At 41.8% G+C, this 24,044-nt stretch overlaps 1 protein-coding gene across 5 annotated transcripts in view; it reads right to left on the minus strand.

Moving 5' to 3' along the window:
* PCDH15 (protocadherin related 15) overlaps positions 1-24,044 on the minus strand; it is a 1,154,330-nt gene that overhangs the window by 122,073 nt on the left and 1,008,213 nt on the right. For all 5 annotated transcript variants that reach the window (XM_083149096.1, XM_083149095.1, XM_083149094.1 and 2 more), the window contains one exon: positions 11,371-11,498. In XM_083149096.1, coding sequence (XP_083005222.1) covers positions 11,371-11,498 — 128 coding nt within the window. The remainder of the gene's footprint in view (positions 1-11,370; positions 11,499-24,044) is intronic.

The raw sequence follows: 24,044 nt of genomic DNA on the forward strand, positions 1-24,044 counted from the left end.
GTCTTTTAACTACAAGACATTTTTTGGGGAGATAATGCAAAAATGAATCTACTGTCACACTGCTGCCAACAATATAAATCAGCTACTAAATAGCTATAAAGCCAGTAAGCATGAATAAAAAATGCTAAAATAATTTACTACTGGTAACCCTGTTTGGAACCAGAGCCAGTGGAAGCTAAATTAAAACTTATTTCAAGTATCTGGTGCAAGGCACACAGCTTTCATAATGTAGGCTCATAGTGTACAAGTGGTTGCTTTTGGATTTTTCCCCATTACCATCTCAATGCAATATGGGGTAGTGGACTGAATTGGGCCCCTTCCCCTATGTTCAGGGCCGGCACCAGAATTCTTGGGGCCCAGAACACTGATATATTTGCCCCCCCCCCCCCCCAACACCTCACACGTATCTGTATTACATTACATATTGGATGTATTTATTATTTATAATTAGAAATAAACAGATAATTAATATTTAGGGTGGGCTGTACTAAGCTAAAAATGCAGTAAAACCCCCATTTTTTCAGGGTTTTTACAGCATTTTGTAATGTACGAATACCCGGCCGCTGTGTCATCGCAGGGCATCGCCACCTAGGGTATCGCAGCCTATGCGCTTCTATCGCCGCGCGCCGCAAACCCGCCACCTCCACCAACCCGCCCCCCCCCCCCCTCTCCCTGGCTTACCTTCCTGCAGGTCCTCCTGAACCCGAAAAGCAAACCCCTCCTCCACCTAGCAAAGCAGCCGGACATCTTTCCGGCTGCAGGGGAGAGGAGGAGGCACAGGGGACATCCTGCTTAGCTGTCCCGGGTGAGGGGAGGAGGAGGCGCCCAGGAAGGTGATGGAGACCCCCCACATACCACATTACAGGTATTGTGGGGGGCCTCCTTTACACATTACAGGTATTGTGTGATGTCACTAAAGTCATTAATACGAGTAGCTAACCAGGTGATTAGTCAGCCATGCCCCTGAGTCCCTCAAAGCCTTGCGGCCCCTCAACTGGCCGGTGCCTAGTACGAGTGTCCTCCCTGTCACCTGTGCTGCCTATGTTTGGGGTTTGTGCATGTGCGTTTATGCAAGCGTGAGTTTCAAACTCGCCGAGCCGTTTGCTCCAGAGGGGGGCAGTTTTATAGGCGTCCCCATGAAAATGTGGTGAATGATTTCTGTCCCCTTTGGCCAAATGCGAGGGGATGTAGTCTCAGTCTATTCACAGCAAGCAGGGGGGACAGGGGATAAGGCCAGCTGCTCACTGAGCCATACCCCCAAGGTGGTGAAACAGGTGGGAGCATCATCCCTCGAGGCCATGCCCCATTTTGAATAGACCAGGCCCTCCCAAGCGGCATATCATTGGAATAATTCTGTGATTCAAACTATGAACACTTTATAATATTGTTGGCTGGTAAACTATATGCAAATCACATCAGCATAACTAACATATTGCATTTACGTATTACATTTTTTTAAATTCATTATAAATGTAATTTTCTCCCTCTCTATATATATATGTATATATATATACTACTGTTGTATGCAATTGTACATACACAATCTGTTTGCATTCCTTACATTCATTTAATTCAAGTTCATCTTTCATCTCTCCATGTCCACACTGTTATAATACTACAGCCCAGCTGTAGAGGAATAATGAGCCTCTTTTATTTATAGAGTCCTAATGTGTCTTAAGCCTTGAGTGAGCATACAGCATTCTGGTAACATGGCAACTGCTTATAGAAAAAGGTACTGGCATTTCCAATGTCAGCTCTTCAAATATTCACCCTGAACCTTTATTCCCTTTCAGAAGCATGGGGATGATTTCTATGGCACTAACTGCTAAAAAAGAAAAACATCAACTATTGCATTATGCTACGCAAATGATTATATTTATATGTATGTATAATGTGCACGTTGCAATATATTATTATATACAACATCTAAATGATGATGGAGGCAGTGGTGTAACTATAAATTTTGCTCCCCCCTGCCAAAAAGTTTGTGCCCCCCCCCCCTCCAGGCTCCTCTCCAGCATTTTCCCCCAGCGTGTGACGTGATGACTGCTCTGCCATGGCCGCACCCGCGAAGCAGCACCTCCAGTGCTCAGTCAGTGGGCAGCGGTAGGCAGCAGCATGTTGGTGCGTCGAGTGGGTGCCGGCGCCCACACAGACCCCACTGCTGCTTGCTCCCCCAAGCGGCTTCTGGGGCTGCCTTACAGTAGTTACGCCACTGGATGGAGGAGTTTAAACCATCTTAACCCTTTCAGTGCCAAGTGCATTTGTCAAAATAGGTGTAAAAATTGCCAAGCAAACATTTTTTATTCACCGTAATGACCTGTTAGGTTTACCTTACATAGGAAATATAATTTTTTTTATTTTTTATTTTCTTTTACACAAAAATTTGTTTATATGAGTTTATATAACAAATGTGAGCGACGCTGGCATTTTTTAGCGGATATTTTGAACATCTCTCACAGAAATGTTGCCATTCAAAGGGTTAAATCGTTTCGGATAAGAGTAATCATTCTGAATAAATAAATAAATAAATAGATTAGAATGAACGCACAGATATCTTTTCGCAACAAATTCTCTCTCTTCAATATTAATAGTAAAATGCAAATAAAATAATGTGGCTGACCATGTAATCTGGATGCTGGAAGGAAAAAAAATACAAATATGTCTCTATGTTTTCGTAAAGAAGATGTACCCTATTTAATGGAAACTATTTGATTTTACTGGAGCATTTAAAAGTATTTAGTAAAACATGGAGGCAGACATTCTATACAAATCACATTCCTTCACTTGAAATTTGCATTTATTTACATAAACTGCCTAAACTATACAAAAATACCATCCAGTGATTTTCATAATAATAAACCTTTTACTGTAAAATCTATGAATGCTACTAACAAAAAAACAGCAATTTACAAATATTGAATGTTAGCAAAACAGCGTGGACTTACAATAATTTGCTAGAACATATGGGGTGGGGGGAGGGAGGTGCTCATGCAGAGCGTGTACTACATACAGATTTAAATTATTCTGCCAGATACGTCTGCTTGTGCCTGGATAGGAAATAATTGACAGGATGGAGGCATTTCTCTTTATACTGAGTAAGATAAGGACACATTTGCACAATTATCAACACTTGAAGACCATAAAATAAGAAGTACAAGCACAATATAGACTCATGTTATTTGCATGTGGTCAAGGTTTGGTTCAAATACTGGATGATGATGGTCACTAGCCTTAGCAATCCACCGATGACCATATGCTCTAATGAAACACATTGGTTTATTCTTTGCTTGGGGACATAATATAATTTTGTGTAAATATTTACCCACTTAAGCACAAAGGACAAGTGTGGCTCATCCTCAGCAGGTTCAGAAAGCTTCTTAGACTGTGTCCTCTGCACTGAAGCACTTATACTAAAACCCCATTGCTTCACTGCAATACAGATTTGAAATGTAGGATATGCTGTTGGCTGTGGCTTCCTGTTCTGCTATCATGGCAGCTTCAGACCTTGGGGGACGCCCATGAAACACTTGGCGTTCCCATGGGTGACCCCTGTACCCACCGACGATGGCCCTGGCCCCTCCCTGATCCCTGCGATTGGCTCGGTAAATATGCAAGTCACCTAAGCCATTCGCAAAGGGGACCTGCACATGTGCATAAACGACCATGCACATGTCTAGTCCCACAACCATCAGGACCAGACCGAACTCAATGTTTAGCGAGTAGATTAGAATCACCCCTTAAGTGACAGAGTATCAGCACAAATACACAGCACAGTGCTCATTATACCACACAGAATTGACATTAGTCACAATACACCACACAGTAGTACCCTTATAGATGTTAAACCACACAGTAGTGCACTTATATGTGATACTCCAAATAGTAGTACCCCTATACATGTTAAACCACACAGTAGTGCACTTATACACCAAATAGTAGTACCCTTATACATGATACACCACACAGTAGAACCCTTATACATGTTAAACCACACACCCCCACCACCCCAGCAGCACACAATAGGGTTACAGTGTGCTTTGCATACAGTGTGGGTTAGAGTGCTGGTTGGACACAGTGCAAGATACAGCGTGGGTCAGATACAGTGTTGGTTACAGTGCGCATCTGATACCATGCAAGATATAGTGTGTGTCGATAGAGTGCAGGTCGGAAACGTAATAGCTGATAGGGGGGTACTGTACTTTGTCTCTCAGCACTTTAGCATTCTCCAAGGCTTAGTGCATCTCCCCCCCTGTTTGTTAACTGCTGTTTGTTGTAGCTTCTGTATCAGTACTAAATAATATTTTCATTGCCCAGTAAAGTCGCTACGTGCCCAAAATATATTAACAAATTCAGCGTTATCAAAAAGGCTTCAAGACAACCAATCTGCTTTTGTTAGTAGAATATTAATGTTACAAAATGCCCGCTGGCCATAGCACCGGGGCTTTGTCAAATTATTTATATGACATGGATAAGATCAAAAACGGTCTAAGAATATTTAACTAGAATATATCCTATACCCACGTTTATCTAGTTTTTTCATAGTGGGCAATAAAATACTGTTGTAAATAAGAACATGCGTAATAGGTACTAATGACTATAAATTACATACCTAGCAGAATGGAAAAGGTGAAATGTGAACAATTAAAAATTGACCAACTATAGTTTTTGCTTTAGGACATTCAAATATTTGGGTATAATGTACAGTATTGTGCATCTTCTCTGCAGATGTTCATTTCTTTGTTTGTGTATAAGATATAATGAAGGTGTGATGGGAATACGAAATTGCAGATCCTTGGTCAAGAAATTCAGAAGATTGATTGACAGGAAATGGCATAACTTCCTGCAATGAAACCCAAGGAGAATTGTCTCTGCAATATCTAGAGACCAGGTCTAATAAGCCTAAAAAGTTAAAGCGCTCTGTAAACAGCATTAATAACATCACTATCCCCAGGATCAGGCAGTATATAACCCTGATATTTGGCACAGGACTTTCCAAACTGCTTATTGCAAAGAGTCTATTAAAGAGAACAGGACCTAAAATGCAATTTAATTCTATGGAATATCTAATATTCCAAAATTAGCACACAAATGTTAAAGAATTAGACGCCCATAGGGAGTTATTCTAATTTAATCGGTCCCCCGCAGAGATTTTTTTGCGCATGCGCATTTCTGCACATTTGCAGATGCTGGGTGCGAGTGGGCATGTCGAACTACATGTTCTGAGTCCTGCTCGCACCTGGCAGTACAGGCGGCTGGCGTGGGGTGGCGGCAGGGGGCACAGCCCATGGGAAAGATCAGCATTTCATGGGCCTTCCCTTGAAAACTCTGGGCATTCCCATTTAAATGGCCCAGTGACACGGTGGGGGGGGGGGGGGGGGGGCAGTTGACATCAGCTGCCTGCCCGCTTACCGGACAAGGCGCTTGCAGATCTGAGATACCACAGAGGTTTCACAGATCTGCAAGTGCTGGAAAATTCATTAGATGGTCACCAGTGCATGCGAGGGGGGCAGCTATCCCTGCGGGCAGCGGGTGGCATTTAGTCCACACGCAACGCTGAGAAATTCACAGCATTGCGTGTGGACCAGAAAAATGTCCATAGTCTGCCTTTGAGGACTGTATTCAACTGACATCACTTATCTACTCTTTTCTTTTCTAAAACGTTCCACATTACTTTTACAGTAGGCCGGTAACATTTTACTGCTGATGCTGCAATTTTTAAAAGAAAGACCTTGTTAATAGACATGAATTATTACACAGGAGAAAGCTAATTAAAAGGAAATCAAATGTAAATAAAATGTAATAGTGAATTAAATTACAAATGTATCTCGTCAAGCTATTAATATGTTGTTTTCTTTGCTTCTCCGGAAATCTTGTTAATCTATTGGAAAGACAATTATGCTGCTAATTATTTTTATAGTGAATAATACTTTCCAATCAAACTACTGTTTTAGAGAGGAAGTGAGCAGATTACTGTACATGCCAAAACTCTATAATACAATTCATCTCTCCTGAATATAATGTACTGTATTGAACGCCCATTTGTAACTAATAAGGGTCAATTATGAATTTACAAATGTATCTGCTCTTTTGTGAAGTCATATAGCAAATCTTGCAGATAAATAGTAAATATGGGAAAATAAAAGCGAATAACACTACAGGTGCTATGAAAGCAGCTAGAATTAGCTGGAAGTGTTCGCGTAAATTCATATAATAACAGAATTAAAAAGGGAGATAATGATATACAAAGTAAGCTCTAACATGAAATTACTTCCCTGATGGCAGAATGTTCCCAGGGTTCAAAATCATGGGTGACTTTTCTTAGTGGTTATTCAAGACTTCATACATGAAAGACAATTAAATAAATGCAAAAGTGTAGTAGGTTCTGACTTGCACAAGAATGATATAAAGGTGAAACAGCATGCAAGATAACTATCTCACTGAGACGTGAATTTTCTTGCATAACCAGAGTCAAGCATGTACAGTATGAATATGCACATCAAGGTTTCTTTTAATCTGGAAATCTTTATAGGCGTAATCGCACTCACAGATAGAAAAGTGGGATAAGGAGAATAAAGGTTTCTTTGTTTTCAATCACCATATGGGTAGGAAGGAATATTACTTTATAAAGTAGAAGGCGTGACAAGTGGGCAGGTTCAACACTTTTTTTTTTTACCGTGGCATCCTGACGTTGACCACCTTTAGGAAAAGATACCTTTATATACTTTTTTTTCCAGCATGACCGTGAGTAGTGGTATATTTTCTACTTTATAAAGTAATATTCTGCCATCAGGAAATTAAATTCATTTTAGCGCTTACTTTTGTATATCACTATCCCCCTTTTTTTTTTTGGCAGACCATTGCCCTTTCTTTTCTTTGTGTAGATGAAATGATTTGTAGGTCAAGAATGTAGCATGTTTAAGAAGTCAGACAGGAGAAGTTGGAACAGATTAGGAGCTTTCTGTGATATGTAAGAACCAGTCACAGAAGTACTGAATGGATCAGATAATGATAATAAATTAGCTGGAGGTGCTCATAATGCAACCTAATGGCTTTGAGTGGGATGCATGGGGCACGTTCTAGTACCTGTAACAGCACTAATTGATAAAGCCTGTGATGTATACATACACTTGGCCAGACAAGTAGGGAAGTAGCGTTGACCTACTTTTATGTGGTTTGTTATTAAGAAGACATACAGTACATACAGCTTTAGTAATAACTTGAATTACAGTAATTGGTACTTGTTTCCTAGCACGGCCACACCGATTAAGATCGGGGTGGTCGTGCTGAAAAAAATCGGGTCGATCGCATCGCATGCGATTTGGTCGCATGCGATGCGATCGACGCGACCGACCGATTTTTGACCCGATTTTTTCATTAAATCCAATGTAAATTGGGTCCCTGGGACCCAATTTTACATTGGATTGAATGAAAAAAATTCCAAACCCCCCCAAATTGAAGCGCGTACACAGCGCCCCACGATAGACGGCAACCCGAAGCGTGGCGCGCGCAGCGAGCCCGCGAGGGGCGGCGGTACGCGTCCTCCGACCTTTTCATGCCCTACTATCCACTAGGGCGTGGAGTGAGAATAGAATAGTGTGGCGAGCGCAGCGAGCCACCGAGCCCGAAGCGTGGCGAGCGCAGCGAGCCCCGCGAGGGGACGCGGATACCTTCACAGGTAATCGCGTCCCTTCGCGGGCTTCACAGGTGTCCGCGTCGCCACGGACACCTGTGAAGCCCGCGAAGGGACGCGTTTACCTGTGAAGGTATCCGCGTCCCCTCGCGGGGCTCGCTGCACTCGCCACGCTTCGGGCTCGGTGGCTCGCTGCGCTCGCCACACTATTCTATTCTCACTCCACGCCCTAGTGGATAGTAGGGCATGAAAAGGTCGGAGGACGCGTACCGCCGCCCCTCGCGGGCTCGCTGCGCTCGCCACGCTTCGGGTTGCCGTCTATCGTGGGGCGACGACGGGGACATTTATAATGTGAAATGGGTCATATTGACCCATTTCACATTTTTTTACATTTTTACACCATTTCAATGTTAAAAAAAATTTTAACATTGAATCCTATGTAAAAATCGGGTGCATCGCGTCGCATCGCGTCGGGACCAATGTTAATGGTCCCGACCGACGCGATGCCCCCGATATTTTACCGTTCCCGACAAGATTTCAATGTTAAAAAATTTTTTAACATTGAAGTCAATGCAAATATCGGGGGCATCGAGTCGGTCGCGTCGGGACCAATGTTAATGGTCCCGACCGACGCGATGCCCCCGATTTTTGTTTCCTAGCCGGCAAAATGGACCTGATTTCAAAAGAAATCGGGTTCATCGGGGTAATCGTGTCCCTTAATTAAGGGACACGATTACTTACGATTGTGGCCGTGCTAGGAAACAAGTACCCAGTAATTGTATATTCACACCACAATTCATTCAGTATTCAACAATAATGTACATTGCCAATTGGAGCACATTTGTTACGTTTATGGGGCCCATTAATCAGTGGTGGTGAAAGGGCCCTGAAAATTATAATTACTTATTGCAGCATATCAGATTTTTTGGGATCTATTTAACAATTTATGCAAAGCAGGGCAGCAGCTCCAATAAACAGCTGTCCCAACAAATGCCAAGAACTTGTAATTTTGCTTCTGATTACAGATGCAATAGTCAAAGCCACCAGGTTCTGCCCTGGCAGTGTTCTAGAGAGAGCAAACTGTTTTAAGAGATCTCTCTAATTGCTCTTTCTATTGGGATCCTGTGCAGACTGATCAGCCCTGAGCCCCGATTACATCACCGTACTGATGGCCGGGTGCCAGAAGTATAACCAGAAGTGATCTGTCGGCACAGAGTGACTACACATCATAGTTATTTAAATGTTCTTTTCTGTATTGTCTGTTTTGGTCTTGATAAAGGAGTTGGGTCTCTGAAACATTCACCAACAACACATAGGACATGTGTCTGGAATTTACTTTGGATGATAATCTCCTGGAGTGTTGCCCTGTGTAATTGCTATATTGTTGCACTGTTCTGGTGAATGGACACCCGAGCACATTAATTTACCGGTCACACTGTGTTTGCCAGACATTCTACAATATTTCCACCTTATGTTTAGGCATTTTTAACTTCCCCAAATACTTGCTGGGAAGAAGCAACTTACAAAAGTCAACAATTTGCAATTAAGACCCTTAGAGGCTGTAAAAAAAACAGAATGATATGGAAGGGAAAGAGAGGAATGAGAGAACTAAGGGATGAATGTGAGAACACATAGGACAAAGCACAAAGATGGGGGGTAGGAAATCAGAGGTGAACGGTTTAGCAGCGGGAGGGAGACAGGGAGAGAACGGCCTTGCAGGAGAAATCTAATTCTGTTAGCAGGTGACAGATCATGTGCCCTGATGAAGACATTACAGATAAAGTAATACAAACAGACAATAGCAAGTGCAGTGGAAGAAAACGGAATTTGACCTCAAAGCAAGGCTGGAAATAAGTGCAGCCAACAGTTCTACAGTTAGCGCATATCATTGTGTGAAAGTGTTGAGTACGGAATTAGAAAAAATATATGGAGAATGGTTGTCTTTTGTCTTAAACACTTCTAAAGTCTTACTTTAGAAGTCACTGGTATACATAGTAACTTATCAATACCTTGTATTTTTTGTTTTAGTGGAATATTTTCAGAGGTGTTGGTGACCAATGTTTAAAGTTTGTGCTAGTTTTGTAATTGTGGAAAGCAAAGCTATGAGTACAGTGTTTTCATTTATCTGAATAGAAAATACAATTTTCAATGTCATTGATTCAGTTAAAGACTTCACCAGAGTACCACACACAATCCAAGTCATGCTTGTAGTCCTTTTTATAACAGCAAAAATTAATCAATGGTGCCCTCTGTGGCTTATACCATTGACAGCAATCGATGGGGGGGGGGGGGGGGGCAGATGGAGTAGGGACTTGGCCTTTCAATAAAGAGATGGTGCTTCATAGTTCACATTGGGGTGGACCAAAATTTTGTGCTATGAAAAAAAAAAAAACAATACCCAGGCTCTCTGTCATCAATGATCCCTATTTTACCAGAGTTCTGTTTCAGTCCTACTTTTTTTGGTACTTGTTTCCTAGCACGGCCACATATCTTATGGATCGTGTACCTTTAGTTAAGGTACACGATCCATAAGATGGACCCGATTTCCTTTGAAATCAGGTCCATTTGGCAGGCTAGGACAAAATATCGGGGGCATCGCGTCGGTCGGGACCGTTAACAATGGTCCCGACGCGACCGACGCGATGCCCGCGATTTCCCCATAGACTTCAATGTTAAAAAATATTTTAACATTGAAATCGTGTCGGGAAAGGTAAAATATCGGGGGCATCGCGTCGGTCGGGACCATTAACATAGGTCCCGACGCGATGCCCCCGATTTTTACATAGGCTTCAATGTTAAAAGATTTTTTAACATTGAAATGCGGAAAAAATGTGAAAAATGTGAAATGGGCCAATATGACCCATTTCACATTTTAGATGTCCCCGTCGTCACCCCACGATAGACGCCAACCCGAAGCGTGGCGAGCGCAGCGAGCCCGCGAGGGGTGGCGGTGCGCGTCCTCCGACCTTTTCATTCCCCTACTATCCACGTCGGCGTGGAGTTGAGAATAGAATAGTGTGGCGAGCGCAGCGAGCCACCGAGCCCGAAGCGTGGCGAGCGCAGCGAGCCCCGCGAGGGGACGCGGATACCTTCACAGTTATACGCGTCCCCTCGCGGGCTTCACAGGTGTCCGTGGCGACGCGGACACCTGTGAAGTCCGCGAAGGGACGCGTTTACCTGTGAAGGTATCCACGTGCGCTCGCCACGCTTCGGGCTCGGTGGCTCGCTGCGCTCGCCACACTATTCTATTCTCAACTCCACGCCGACGTGGATAGTAGGGGAATGAAAAGGTAGGAGGACGCGCACCGCCGCCCCTCGCGGGCTCGCTGCGCTCGCCACGCTTCGGGTTGGCGTCTATCGTGGGGTGGGGTGTACGCCGGGACATTTGGGGGGGTTGGGAATATTTTACATTGAATCCAATGTAAAATCGGGTCCCAGGGACCCGATTTACATTTAATTCAAAAAAAAAATCGGGTCCAAAATCGGTCGGTCGCGACGATCGCATCGCATGCGACCAAATCGCATGCGATGCGATCGACCCGATTTTTCCGACACGACCACCCCGATGTAAATCGGTGTGGCCGTGCTAGGAAACAAGTACCCTTTTTTTTATACAAACATTTTCTTTACTAATCCACATTAAAGATCTGCAATATACGAGTGTAACAGTCACTTATTTACTTATTTGTATTAACTTCCCTACCCTTTTCCCTGCTTCTACGCATTATCATTCTTACCTTTACTTTAAGGACAGATGCAAACATCCTGGCATCTTCTGACACTCCTCCAAGGTAGAGTTTTTTTGAAAATTGTGGCACATGATCATTTTCATCCTGTACTTCAATGTACACAATAGCTGTATTAGCTAGAAATTAATAACAAGAAGAGAGACATGTTTTAATAAAAAGAAAAAGAAAAACAATGAGCAAAATGATACACATGAGCTAGCATTACCTGTTAAGGCTATTACACTGGCCAATTTTTATAAAACCCATTCCAGAAGCATTCCCGAGACAGCAACCATATTGGAGAGACCTAATAAACTTGGTACTTGACAGACATTCCAGGAGAGTTGGAGAGTATGATACACAGACACACATTATGGATTATGCAATATCCTGTGGACCAAGCTCACTCATGTGCCCCATAGTAATGGTAAACAAAGTGGATGGAATAATTAATGCCACCGTACTTGTGACAGTATGAGAATCCTCACCGTGATAATTCCACTTCTGTGTTTATAACATGTTTTTCCTCCAATCCTAGTGGCTACTCAATTGTCACCTACAGCAGTGATATGCGGTTAGGTAAATGGCTCAAGAGTCTCTGGCAAGTACCAGAGCCAGATTTGCACACAATATATGAGCCCAGGGGTACATGCCGGCATTATACACATGTGCAGCAGTATACACAGCTGGAGATTTGCTGAGTTTTAATAAGAGATGTGCAGAAAAGGTAGCCAGGTGAGGCACTGCCTCACCTGCCATAGATTTTTTAATCCAGAGTTTTGACTATAAAAAATATTAGAATAATAAAAAGAAGATTTTTTTAATATATTCTTTGTATTTTTGACATACTTTATAAACTCAAAACCCCGGCATATACGTTAGTATGACAAGAAAGGCTGTGCCTCACCCCACCACATGTCACTGACCTACAGTATAATGTCCCGTATGTAAAAAGCTCATCAGACTATGTCCTTGATAGATACTTGTAGACATTAAGCAGGCGGTACTTATGTATTATCTGGGCTCCCATGTTAAATGCACCCCATTTTTTCATACCCCTACTATCCCCACTACGAGTACCAAACATGGTTATGGATGAGAGCAAATGACAGTTGACCATTTGCTTGGAAATGCTGGAAAACTGACAAACTGTCACTCATCCATAACCATGTTTTTGTTCCAACAAGCCAGATCTGAAGATAAATCTTACTAGTGTATGGGCACCTTAAGGCAGGGGTGGCCAAACCTGTCCTCAAGATTTACCAACAGTTCCTGTATTTCAGGTACCCTGTGGATCTATAGTGGGAATGAAAGCAGCAGGTTTGAAAATGTGACAGTTAGTAATGACTACAGCTGTGCACCAGCTAGGTGATCTGGATAACATGGACTGTTGGTAGATCTCGAGGAGCGGTTTGGCCACCCCTGATCTAAGGTATTTTCTAGAAAGTAAATAACCACATATTGCCAAGTATTTTATTATACTGTAGCTCAGTTTCTAGTTTCTTAGTCACCAGTCTCCAACCCAGGATAAGTTTATATTTTTCTGACAGAAAGGTGCCAGGTGCCCATATTCCAGATCTGATCTATTTAATGATTTACACAATGGCAAATTTATATTTTCCTTTTCTTCTTTTCACCGACTTCTCCTTGTCTTTCTTCAGCAAGACCTGGCAGATCTTATAGCTGGTGTGATAGCAGCTGCTTTGCTGGAGATTGCCTCTGTTCTGTTGGGAGATCCAGCGATGGTAATAGGTGTCAGCAGTGTGCGCTACTTTATATGTTAAGCCACATGGCAGCTAATGTAGCCAGTTTGATGAGTTTCGTAATGGATATAGAACAGGTGCAGAATAACATGGTGAAACTGTATGCAGTACATAGATAATGCAATATCTCCAGATGCAACCACAAACATTTTGGATTTATGTTGGTTGGTATAGTGCACCTACAGTATATGGATATACACACAGTGGTGGCAGTGGGATGTATAATTTATAGTATATAGCTGTGCAAATCCATCTCAGTGCTCAGACGCACCAGCAAAACTTGAACCAGCCCTACACAGCAGATCCATTTTCCCTGTATGAACATTGCACATGGCCTCTGTGTGAGCCGCTGGGCCTCTTTTGGATGCTGCCGCTATCAGCAATATTAACATGACCAGTCGTGGATTTCTCACTGGCACATGATGCACGTGCCTTAGGGTACCACTTATTGGGCTGGGTTTGGCACAACATGCTTCCATACCTGACATCCTTGATAGGCCACTTGCTTGATGAGAAAAGGTAATTTTCCCCTTTTCCCTTTCAATGTGCGCAGGGGAGGAGATACACCATATTGTGGTGTGGGAGATGAGGGGGGGAGGGGTTTTGAGGATGGGGATGCTTTGTTGGTCTGGAGACATCAGGACTGACCTGACATGAATGGGGAGTGACATGATGGGAGGCAACTAGTAATGTTGGACTTTAATCCACCTGTGACATGCCTGCTTCTACGATGCTCCCAATGAAATCCACACTCTGCTTTGTGTATCTGCACGGTAACAATCAGGATACATGAACAGATGTAAAACACCAGCTGCATGAATATCGGCTTAGTGTATGAGTCAGAATGAGGACCTGTGAGGTAATGTCCCATCCAGTACTCTCATCTATCATCAGTAAGTAGACAATGGAATGAGAAAAAAAAATCAGAGGATGAAAGAATAAACTTACCTTACATGAGAAAGTGTGGCTGTAGGGGATGATTTAGGTTTAATAAACAAAACCAGGTGCACTGCAGGTGGGGCTGATGTAACATGTGCAGAGAGAGTTAGATTTAGGTGAATTATTTTGTGTCATTGCAGGGTAAATACTGGCTGCTTTATTTTTACACTGTAATTTAGATTTCAGTTTGAACACACCCCACCCAAATGCAACTCTCTCTGCACGTTATATCAGCCCCACCTCCAGTGCACATGGTTTTGTCCAGTAATGTTATAAAGAGTTTGCTTTTGCAAACCAACCTGAATCACCCCCATAATCTGTTCTGTGACTGAAGAAGTTACAGAATGTTCTGTGGATATGGGGAGCTGGTAAAGTGGGGGAAGGAGGAGAACGCATATAAGAGCTGCTCCTAATGATAGAATTGCCATCCACCGCCATTCACCAGCCACCAGAAGGGGGCGTGCGCACAAGAAACGCTTGCACGCCCCGTTCTGATGGTGTCCGCTGCCGCCTGAGATGTCCGCACGTCCCCGTCAGATGGAGCTAGCGGAGAGGTCCTACATCTGTAGGTGCTGTAATGCTTTAAATCCAGCCTTGGTTATTATTACTGTGGGAAGAGCAGCTATTTGTGTGTTGGAGCTGCTAGTAATGTGATATGGGGCGTATTTTTATCACATTTGCCCTCCACAACCTATTTTCTTTCTGTGTCTAAACAGAAAAATGTAAAAGCCATAGTAATCTCTACTAAATTGTTTTTAAATCTTTAGCATACATAACATTTTTCTTATGTTATAACCCAATCACCTGATTTAATATTTCAGGCTCAGTCAATCTGATGTGTGATCTGTGTGGGTGTATTTGCTTAATATAAAGATGCAGGATTTGCATTATTAGGAATTCAATATATAAGTAACCCTGAGCAATCTGAACGGTGGCACCGGAGGCCTACATGATGGGGTAATCATATCCCATATTACTCTGGTCTGCCTTGTAAAGCACACATGGAGCATTATTTGTCATTATGCTTTCACAAGAGCTTAGAGATAGACATGGAAGAAATTAATTTCTGTATATTCCAAGATTTTGTAAATGCATTAAAAAAAAAACACGTATTGGTAGCATAGTACATTTAAAACAGTTTTGACTGACACCCAAAGAAATAAACAAAAGTGGGTATATTTAATAGTCGAATAATTTGATCAGCTAACCTGACTACAGTTGAAGGTTGTGGTTTGTCACTTACATTCTCTGTGTGTTAAAATATGGCCATTAAGTCTGCCTGTGTTTCCATGTTGCTGAAATCGGATTAAACATGGTTAGCTATGTTTATATTGCTCCGATTGATCTCAAGCCTTCTAGGCTAAAATAAAAGATGTCTGACAAATAATAGACAAGAAAGTAAAAAATATTGCTTAGAAAGACCCTTCTGAGGGTCTTTCTTGTCCAGTGTATACACTTAACATCGTTAACGATGAGTGCTCTTGTGCATCATTAATGACCCCCTCCCTCATTTGTTTAGTATATGTGAGGGAGGGGCAGCAGCAGCATTGACCTGCCCCCAACCCCACTCTGTCACTCACCCCCACCAGCATTGGCAAGTGTGTATGCATCGGCCTCCTGTCAACACTGCCGCCACCGATATGGCCAGGTTCACACATTTCATAGTGTGTAACTGCCATTATTTTACACAATTTCAGAACTTATATAGTAGTCACTTTTATAGACAGATAAATAGAGTCTTTACAGCACGACAACAATATTCCAGTACAATCGCAATTTATATCCCACTTTTACTACAGAAAAAAAGAGGTGAGGTACTGTATGAAGTTTGTTGATGATATCATGTCAACATAGACCTTCCCTTTCTTTACAATAACCACATTACCATCATTGTAAAGCAGGGGGGCTAAGAGGACGCCATTACAGTAGCTTGAATTACATCATTGCCCCGCCCCCCTTCTTCCATCTGGGGGTGTGAGCTGATGGGGCAGGAAGCAGAAGTAGAAACCTTGCCTACTTTCCTGGGAGGGGGGCTGGGAATTCCACATTCCCAGGAAAGAAGGCAAGTATGAGAGGAGGAGGTCTTCACCCAGGGTCCTTCCTCTCTAGCCTGCAGCACAGTGGGATCACTAAGAGACCCTAAACCAGTACCCAAGTACACAGTCTAGAATATATCCGCAGGAAAATGGTGCAGCAGCCATTAACAAACAATGTGTAATAGTCATTAGTCATAATACAGAGGTTCTATAGACTTCTGGCTCAAACAAAATGATTGAGGAACAGAAGTACAGGATTTCTCATAGAATACAGGAACAGGCTGCCAAGGAGTGAAAAAAGAGCATTATGGGGCTATGCAGCACTGAGTGTACACCCATTGGTGTAAGTTATCTTGGGCCTAATTCAAAAACAAAACCACAACTTCTGATATTAGCATGCGGGGGGCTGCCCAACACAGGTCAAGCCCACCCTGCATGCCATGTCCCTTCCAGCAATGCGTTTGCAAAGTCTCGCATCATTATTATGCAAGCTTTTTTTTTAACAGTGAAATGATCACATGTTAAGGCAAGCCCCCTCAGCCTGGCCACCATGTTTTTTGTTACAGTGGCTGCATGTGATGTCATGCAGCCGCCATGACCAACTGTGCAATTGGTCTGGATAAGCTTGTGTTGTCTGGACTGCGCCCCCTGTAATGCTGGGTCAATACCCTGGCAAAGCCCTTTTCCTGCCCTGTTGCCACCCTACCCTTAGACTGCTGTGTACAGTTTCTGAATGTGTCCACAGTTTCAGAGCTCATGCATGCACGCTACTGTGTGCAAGCATGAGTTGTTTGCCTAAAACCGCAGATTAGCAATTTTGAGTAATCATCGGGCCAAGCTGAATTAGGACCTTTGTGTGTGTCTAGTATAGTATTGGCGATGCAGAGATTTATGTATTTAAATAACATCCCCACTTATGATTGAAGGGGCTTAAATGGGCTGTAATGTGGTGGTCTCATTTACTATAGGCAAAGGATGGTGAGGGCGTGTTGACAGAACTGCCGTGTATGCAGAGCTGGGTATACACTAAAGTAGGTGTAAATAGGACTATTAGGAGGTGTAACTTATGCACCTACTGTAGTACAGTCTGGTGCAAGTGAGCACTGATAATAAAAAAAAGTAGCAAACCAAGCATACAGAAGGGGCAGTGCTTCCACTACAAGACACCTACTATTCTGTATATGGGTGTATATATAACTGTGCTCCAGCACCTTGCATTTATTAAGCATATTTTTTAGTGTAGCAATCTTAAGCGTTGTGTCCTTGATACAGTCATTGCATCCAACCAATCACTTTTTTGCTGTGTCATGGACGCCTTAAGATAGGTTCCTAATCTGAGCCAGCAAAAGCATTCAAGGTACAATTATGGCCTACAATATTGAGTCAAAATCGTATAGAAAGTAAGCCAACATCTCACAGTGTTAACCTTGCTTGCGATACCAATGCTTGGTCCTGCAAGGTCGTCATCGCATGTATATATAGACTGTGCAGGCAAGGCAATCTTGACTATGTCGCTTGTAATGAATTTAATCATCGTCCAAATAGCACATAGTCAAAATCCCAAGTGAAGATAGTCACAATTGTATGGTTCTGGGCACTGGGGAGTTCAAGTGAAATTCGCATATTCAAAATCATCCATAGCCAAAATGGCATTGCGTGTATACAGCTTTAGAGAGCCACATACAGTATGCCAAATTTGCTACTACTGTAAGTATACAACAGCCTGTGTACTACTCGGGGGGGGGGGGGGGGGGAGGATATATATATAATAATCTGTACCTTGCAAAACGCTCTTTTCATATGCTGCATTTACATTTACATTGCTTTTTATTATTGTCTCTTTTGTAACTGTGCATTATGACTTTATTAAACATGAAAATTAAATGTCCCGTCGACTGGCCCACACTCTCCAGTGTTGTAGTTCCTGAGATTCTGTGTGATTACATTGAATAGCTTTAATGATGTTGAAATACCAAAAAGAGACTTTTTATGTTGTTCGATGTTTGTTGTGACAGGTTTGCATTATAAGCAGCAATAACTAAAGCTTCCTTGATCACTGACTGCACGTCCCTGTACAACTAACAGCTCTATCCTTGTCTATTTGTTACACGATGGGTATTATTTTCCAACTTAAAAGTCTGCACACGTGAAGGTTCCTTAAATTTCCATGAGTTCAAAGCTGCACAGTCTACAGATATTTGAATCTCATTTAGAGTGGAAACTATTTTACTGCTCCTAGAAAACAATCCAACAAACAAAATCTAGGCTATAGTAATGTTTTCCCCGGTACAGAAAATGTGATTTCTATCTCATGTAATCTTAAGGCAGAATATATCTTTGTGAAAAATAAAAAGTGTAAATAAAACAAACAGTCTGTGGAGTGGGGAAATAGACTACATGTTACAGGGAACTGATCATCGCAGACGCGACACTCTTTTAGACATTTGGTTACATTTTTATTTAAGGTTATGAAATTATTTTTTGAGAAACTAAACAATGACTTAGATAAATCAGCAAGTCATCTTTTATTCTACCTGCACAGAAGATAACCATATTCCTGTGCTTAGCTTCTGTATTGTTTGCCGCTCTGAGCACTGATGGATGAAGTTATTCCGTGATTCCCCCAATGTGTGTCCGATATATTATTGCCCTGTAAGGGGGGATTTGCTGAATCTACTAGGCAGGTTAATTATTATGCAATTATTAGTTCATGACCTAAGGATTACCAGGAATTGGGCTCAGTCCATGGACTTTTACTAGGAGTCCAAATGATACGGTCAACAGTAAAGCCAACCCTGTATAGTCAACATGCATTAGGTTGACAGGTACAAAAGATAGACAAATAAAAGGTTGGAAATGCTTAAGGTCGGCAGGTACAACAAATGAACAAGTATGAATGATTGATATGACAATGGTAGAGACACATATGGTCAACAAGTTTTTTTTTATCATTTTGGTTTTCATTTTTTCCAACTTTTTCATACTTAACAAACCAAGTGGACTTCTATTGGGAACCTTGCTCGCAGTGAATAGTACACCCCCCCCCCCCCCCCCCAAAAAAGTAAAAAAAAAAACCTTGTCAACTTTTTTTTGCGTAGACCATTAATATGTCAACCTTTTGACTGCGTTGACCTTCTGTACCTCTTGATCTTTTCAAGTGTCCATCTTTTTCATGTCAACCTATTAACCCTGTAAACCTTTTGACCCTCTTGACCTGTCCCATGTCAACAATATAGGGCCTTCCTATTGTCTGATGACCTAATAATGATTGGCCAATCCCCCACACCTCTAGATTTAAAAACACTGAGATATATAGATGCACTTTGTGACTAGCCTCTATATATGGCCACCTCAGAAGATTTCCGGGCTACATCAGTTTTTGATCCCTGGGGACTGCCAGTGCCGATTGCAGCACCTGGAGTCAGCATAACGCATTACACACTTACGCATGACCCCCGGACTCCTCCTATTGGCCGGGGGCAGACTTATCAGTGTAATGATTTATACTGATTCCTAGGTGGCCAGGAATCAACACTGATGCTGAGGATCCCACTGCTACTTATCCCCAGGCGATCCACCCTTCCCCCCCACCACCCTTCATCTGTAGCAATTTAAAAGACACCCTCCGAGGTGTTTTTTTTTATTATTATTATTTAAACCCTGCCACTGAAGGAGTTAAGTGGAATAAAAAATAATTTTGGGGCATTTCCAAGCTATAATATCTAAGAGCATTAAGCCAATAAAGCATTCAAAAAGTACAATAGACTTAATAGTAATTCCACTTGCAGTTACATGGTAGCAAGCTGAAGCCAATACTCTTTATAATGGGATTGTAACGCTTGTCACAGGCTTTTGTTGGTGTCAGGCAAACCTGTGTCTCTACATGGCAGTGATATGCTCTAAAAACCAAATACAATAGTAAAGAGAATGTTGTTTCAAAGATTGGCATGAAAAGGGGAATACCCAGAAGGCTATGCACTTTTTGCATTCACCTTTGTGCTCATTTTTGGTTTTATTTGCCCAAACTAGTTGAGGACAAATTATGTTTTGCATCACAAAGTTAAAGAGTGTAATAAATTGTGTTTAGTTATTTGTTATGTTTTCTTGCTAGGCCAATGAATATATTTACTTGAAGTCGATGCGCCACACCAGTACTGGAAAACACAATTAGACAATGATGAAGCTCTTTCACCCTAGAGAAATCCATCAATAGGACTTATCTACCCTCATTACTGTGTTAGTTTAATTCATGTGTGTCTCTTAATTTAAAACCCATGGGCAGTTGAATTCTTCAGCGGAACCATTTATCTGTGCTCTATATACCGCAGTCATATGTTGTATGATTCCGGTAGGCAGAAAGTTATTTACAGGTCACATCTGCATATTGTATACATCCAAATCAATTTGAAATCTTATCATTTTAAAACGATTGTTATAGGGTTATTCCTATATTTAGCAAACTCCCTTACTGCACATCCTGTACTGGTACAGCGTCACAATGCTGTTTGATTATTATGTCTGACCACATACTGTGACACAGCAAGAGTTACAGAATTGTAATCATTCATTACATGGGCAAGAATAGTAAAATACTGATATTTTTCAGTCCATAATAATTTGCTTTGGTTCTTCTATAATAATTCCATCAATAAATAAACAGAGGGGAGACAATAGAGTAGCTCTTGCTATTACTTCTATTGTTATGAAACCAGAAACAACATGTACTGTAATGACGATCAGATTTCTATAAAGTTCTACAACAAAATGGCATACAGATTTTTCAGGGCACACTTCAGACGGAGATCTTCAGTACCTATCTAGCTTGATATCATGTTTTGATTAAAGGAGTAATTTATGCAACTCTTGCAGCAAATGGCATTCACTATGGTACATATAGGCCCTTATTCTGGTTGACTCGCAAAGGCAATTTCTTCTCAAATAGAAAAAAATAATGTGCAGTGCAGGTGGAGCAGATGTCATTTGTGCAGAGAGAATTAGATTTGGGTGGGGTTTTACTTCAAAGTGAGATCTATATTGCAGTGTAAAAATAAACCAGTCAGTATTTTCCCTGCACAGAAACAAAATATCTCACCCAAATCTAACTGTCTCTGCAAATGTTACATCTGCCCCCCCCCCTTCATGCAGTGCACATGGTTTTGAGAAGGAATTTGTCTTTGCGAGTGAACCAGAATAAGGACCATTGTATTATTATTATTAGCAGCAGATATTTATATAGTGCACACATATTTCAGAGAACTTTACAGAGAATATTTGTTCATTCACATCAGTCCCTGCCCAAATGAAGCTTACAATCTATGGGCCCGATTCAGACCTGTTCGCTAGGCTGCATATTTTTGCAGTTTAGTGAACAGGCCAGCGCCACCCGCTGCCCCGACAAACTTTGGGGGCATGCAACCAAAGGGGAGAGAAATCATTTGATGGTCACCATCGATTGAAATATTTTTTCTCCCCTGCAGTAAAAAAAGTCTGGACTATCTTTTATTGCCGCCATAGGTGGCCGAAAAGGGGGCTGGCATGATGCCATGTGATGCCAGCAGCCTGCCCTGAGCAGGCATCGTCCCACCTGCAATCCCAAGGAAATGCCCAACGTTTTCATGGAGACTCCCATAAAACTATGGGCGTTCTCCTGCTTCCTGCCATTATTCGCCCCCTGTCTGTGCATAAGCCTCGGCGAGTGTGATACTTGCCAAAGGCATTCAAATAGGGTGTCCGCACATGTGCATACTCGCTCATTCGCAGACCCCCCCCATCTGAAATGGGGCCGAATTTGGCCGCCACTGATGGGGTCTGAATTAGGCCCTATATTTCCTACCACATATAGATATACATACTGTACATTCACACTAAGATTAATTTTGCTGGAAACCAATTAACCTACCATTATAGTTGTGGATTGTGGAAAGAAACCTGGGAAACCCAAAGGAAAACCACGCTAGCATGGGGGAACATACAGTTAGGGCCATGGTGGGAATGAAACCCGTGACCGCAGTGCTGTGAGGCAGTAATGCTACCATCTTCACTGGCAAAAAAACCCACCCTTTTTGTGGCAACCCCCCCCCTGCCCCCCCCCTTATATTTGGCATTTTTCTTTACCATTTGCCATTGAAATAAAAAAGTATCACTTAACGAAAGGGCATTATACAATACTTGCTAAAGACATTTGCTGATACTATCGACAATGGACAATATTGCAGAGGTTCTCAAAGAAGCAGTTTTTCGATGGTTTTGGCAGTGTACTGTAACAAACCCCAAAACAATAATAATAATAAATCCAAGTCTTTTGCATTGAATATTATCATCTTTTTAAATTCAGCAGAAAAAACTCACAATAATCTTATTTTGCCATCTGGCTTTGATACTTTGCCTTTGTCGTTAATAATGAAACAGATTTGGGCCGATACTATTCAGTGACTCTTGTAGTTTATGTTGGATTCAATTGGAAACTTTCAAAAGTACAACATTTTCATTGAGATGCCCATAACATGCTGGGTGTACCTCTGATGCCGCCTCCTACGCGCCCCCCTCCCCTGCTCGTACGAATGCATTCGGCGAGAGTAATCCTCACCAAACTTTTGCACATTTGCAGACCTCCCACCATCGAATACGGGTCCGATGTCTTGGTGTGAGAGCATACTCACCAGAACATGTCCTCGTGTAGTTAAAGGTAGAGGATAACCACTTTAGGAGTAGCCTTATCACCACGCACTTCCTCCGCACATCACAGTGATGAATGTTGAGAATGAAATCAGTCCTGTGCACATTGCATTGCACCATTATGGACATTGACCAATGTGATTGGAGAGCGAAGCAGTGATGTGCTGCCTACTGCGCTGCAGAAATACGTGTCATTGTTTAATAAAGACCTTTCTGTGTGACATGCAAGCATCTTGTTGTAATACTACTCAATATCATCAATGAAAACTTGCCTAGTTGACCGAGTGCTTAAGTTGTGTTTTCTTCTGTATTAAATGCTAATATTACACTGGTGTATTTGTAGCATACATCACAATTGTCTTTTAAGTGATGCATTGAACAAAAAGAAGCAGTTTAGTGTCAGATAAAATGTCATGATGTATTATCTGAGCATTGCTTAATTTCAGTGTTCATTCAATGTCACCTATCTCCAAAGTGGCTGATCATTACATTGTCTGTGATCTCTGCAGTGCTACATTAATTCATTGCCATTTAACTCTACATTATTGCATCAATTCTGTGCCACCAAACAACAGAGTGGCAAGACATCTTATTGAGTTACACTAATTTTAGCATAGTATGTAATTTTTCTTTGTTAATGATAATGATTCACACTTGTCCAACATTGCCTATGTACTTGAAGAACTTCGTACAAATCAATTTTACCTAGCATAGAGCTGGCAAGCACTTTCAAGCATTATTACAGCTCTGTGCAAGGAAATGACATGCTGTTCTAGAAATATAACATTCAATTGGAGAAGTAGAAATTATAATGCAACACAAGACCTCCCACATAAGACATACAATATATAATTGTTTAAAAAAAAATATCCTTACTAGAGATCATTTCATATTGTGTAGTGTTTTGTCTAAAACTATTGATTGATTGAAATATGTTGCATTGGGCAATAACTAATTATTTAATTTCTAAAACTAAAAGCAGAAATAATCAGCTATATGGTTTAAGAAGAGCGAACCAGATATTGGGGCAGATGTATTAAGCCTGGTGAGGAGATAAACTGGAGATAAAGTGGAAGGAGATAACGCACCAGCCAATCAACTCCCAACTGTCATATTTCAAACACAGCTGATTGGCTGGTGTGTTATCTCCTTCCACTTTATCTCTATTTTATCTCTTCACCAAGCTTAATACATCTGCCCCAATGAGATCTATTTTCCAAATGTAGATGAAGGAATTCTCTGTAGAAACCTAGTTTTCCTTATAGCAGTG

This window comes from Crinia signifera, chromosome 6, assembly GCF_055691185.1.
Source record: "Crinia signifera chromosome 6, ASM5569118v1, whole genome shotgun sequence".
Classification (NCBI taxonomy): Eukaryota; Metazoa; Chordata; class Amphibia; order Anura; family Myobatrachidae; genus Crinia; species Crinia signifera.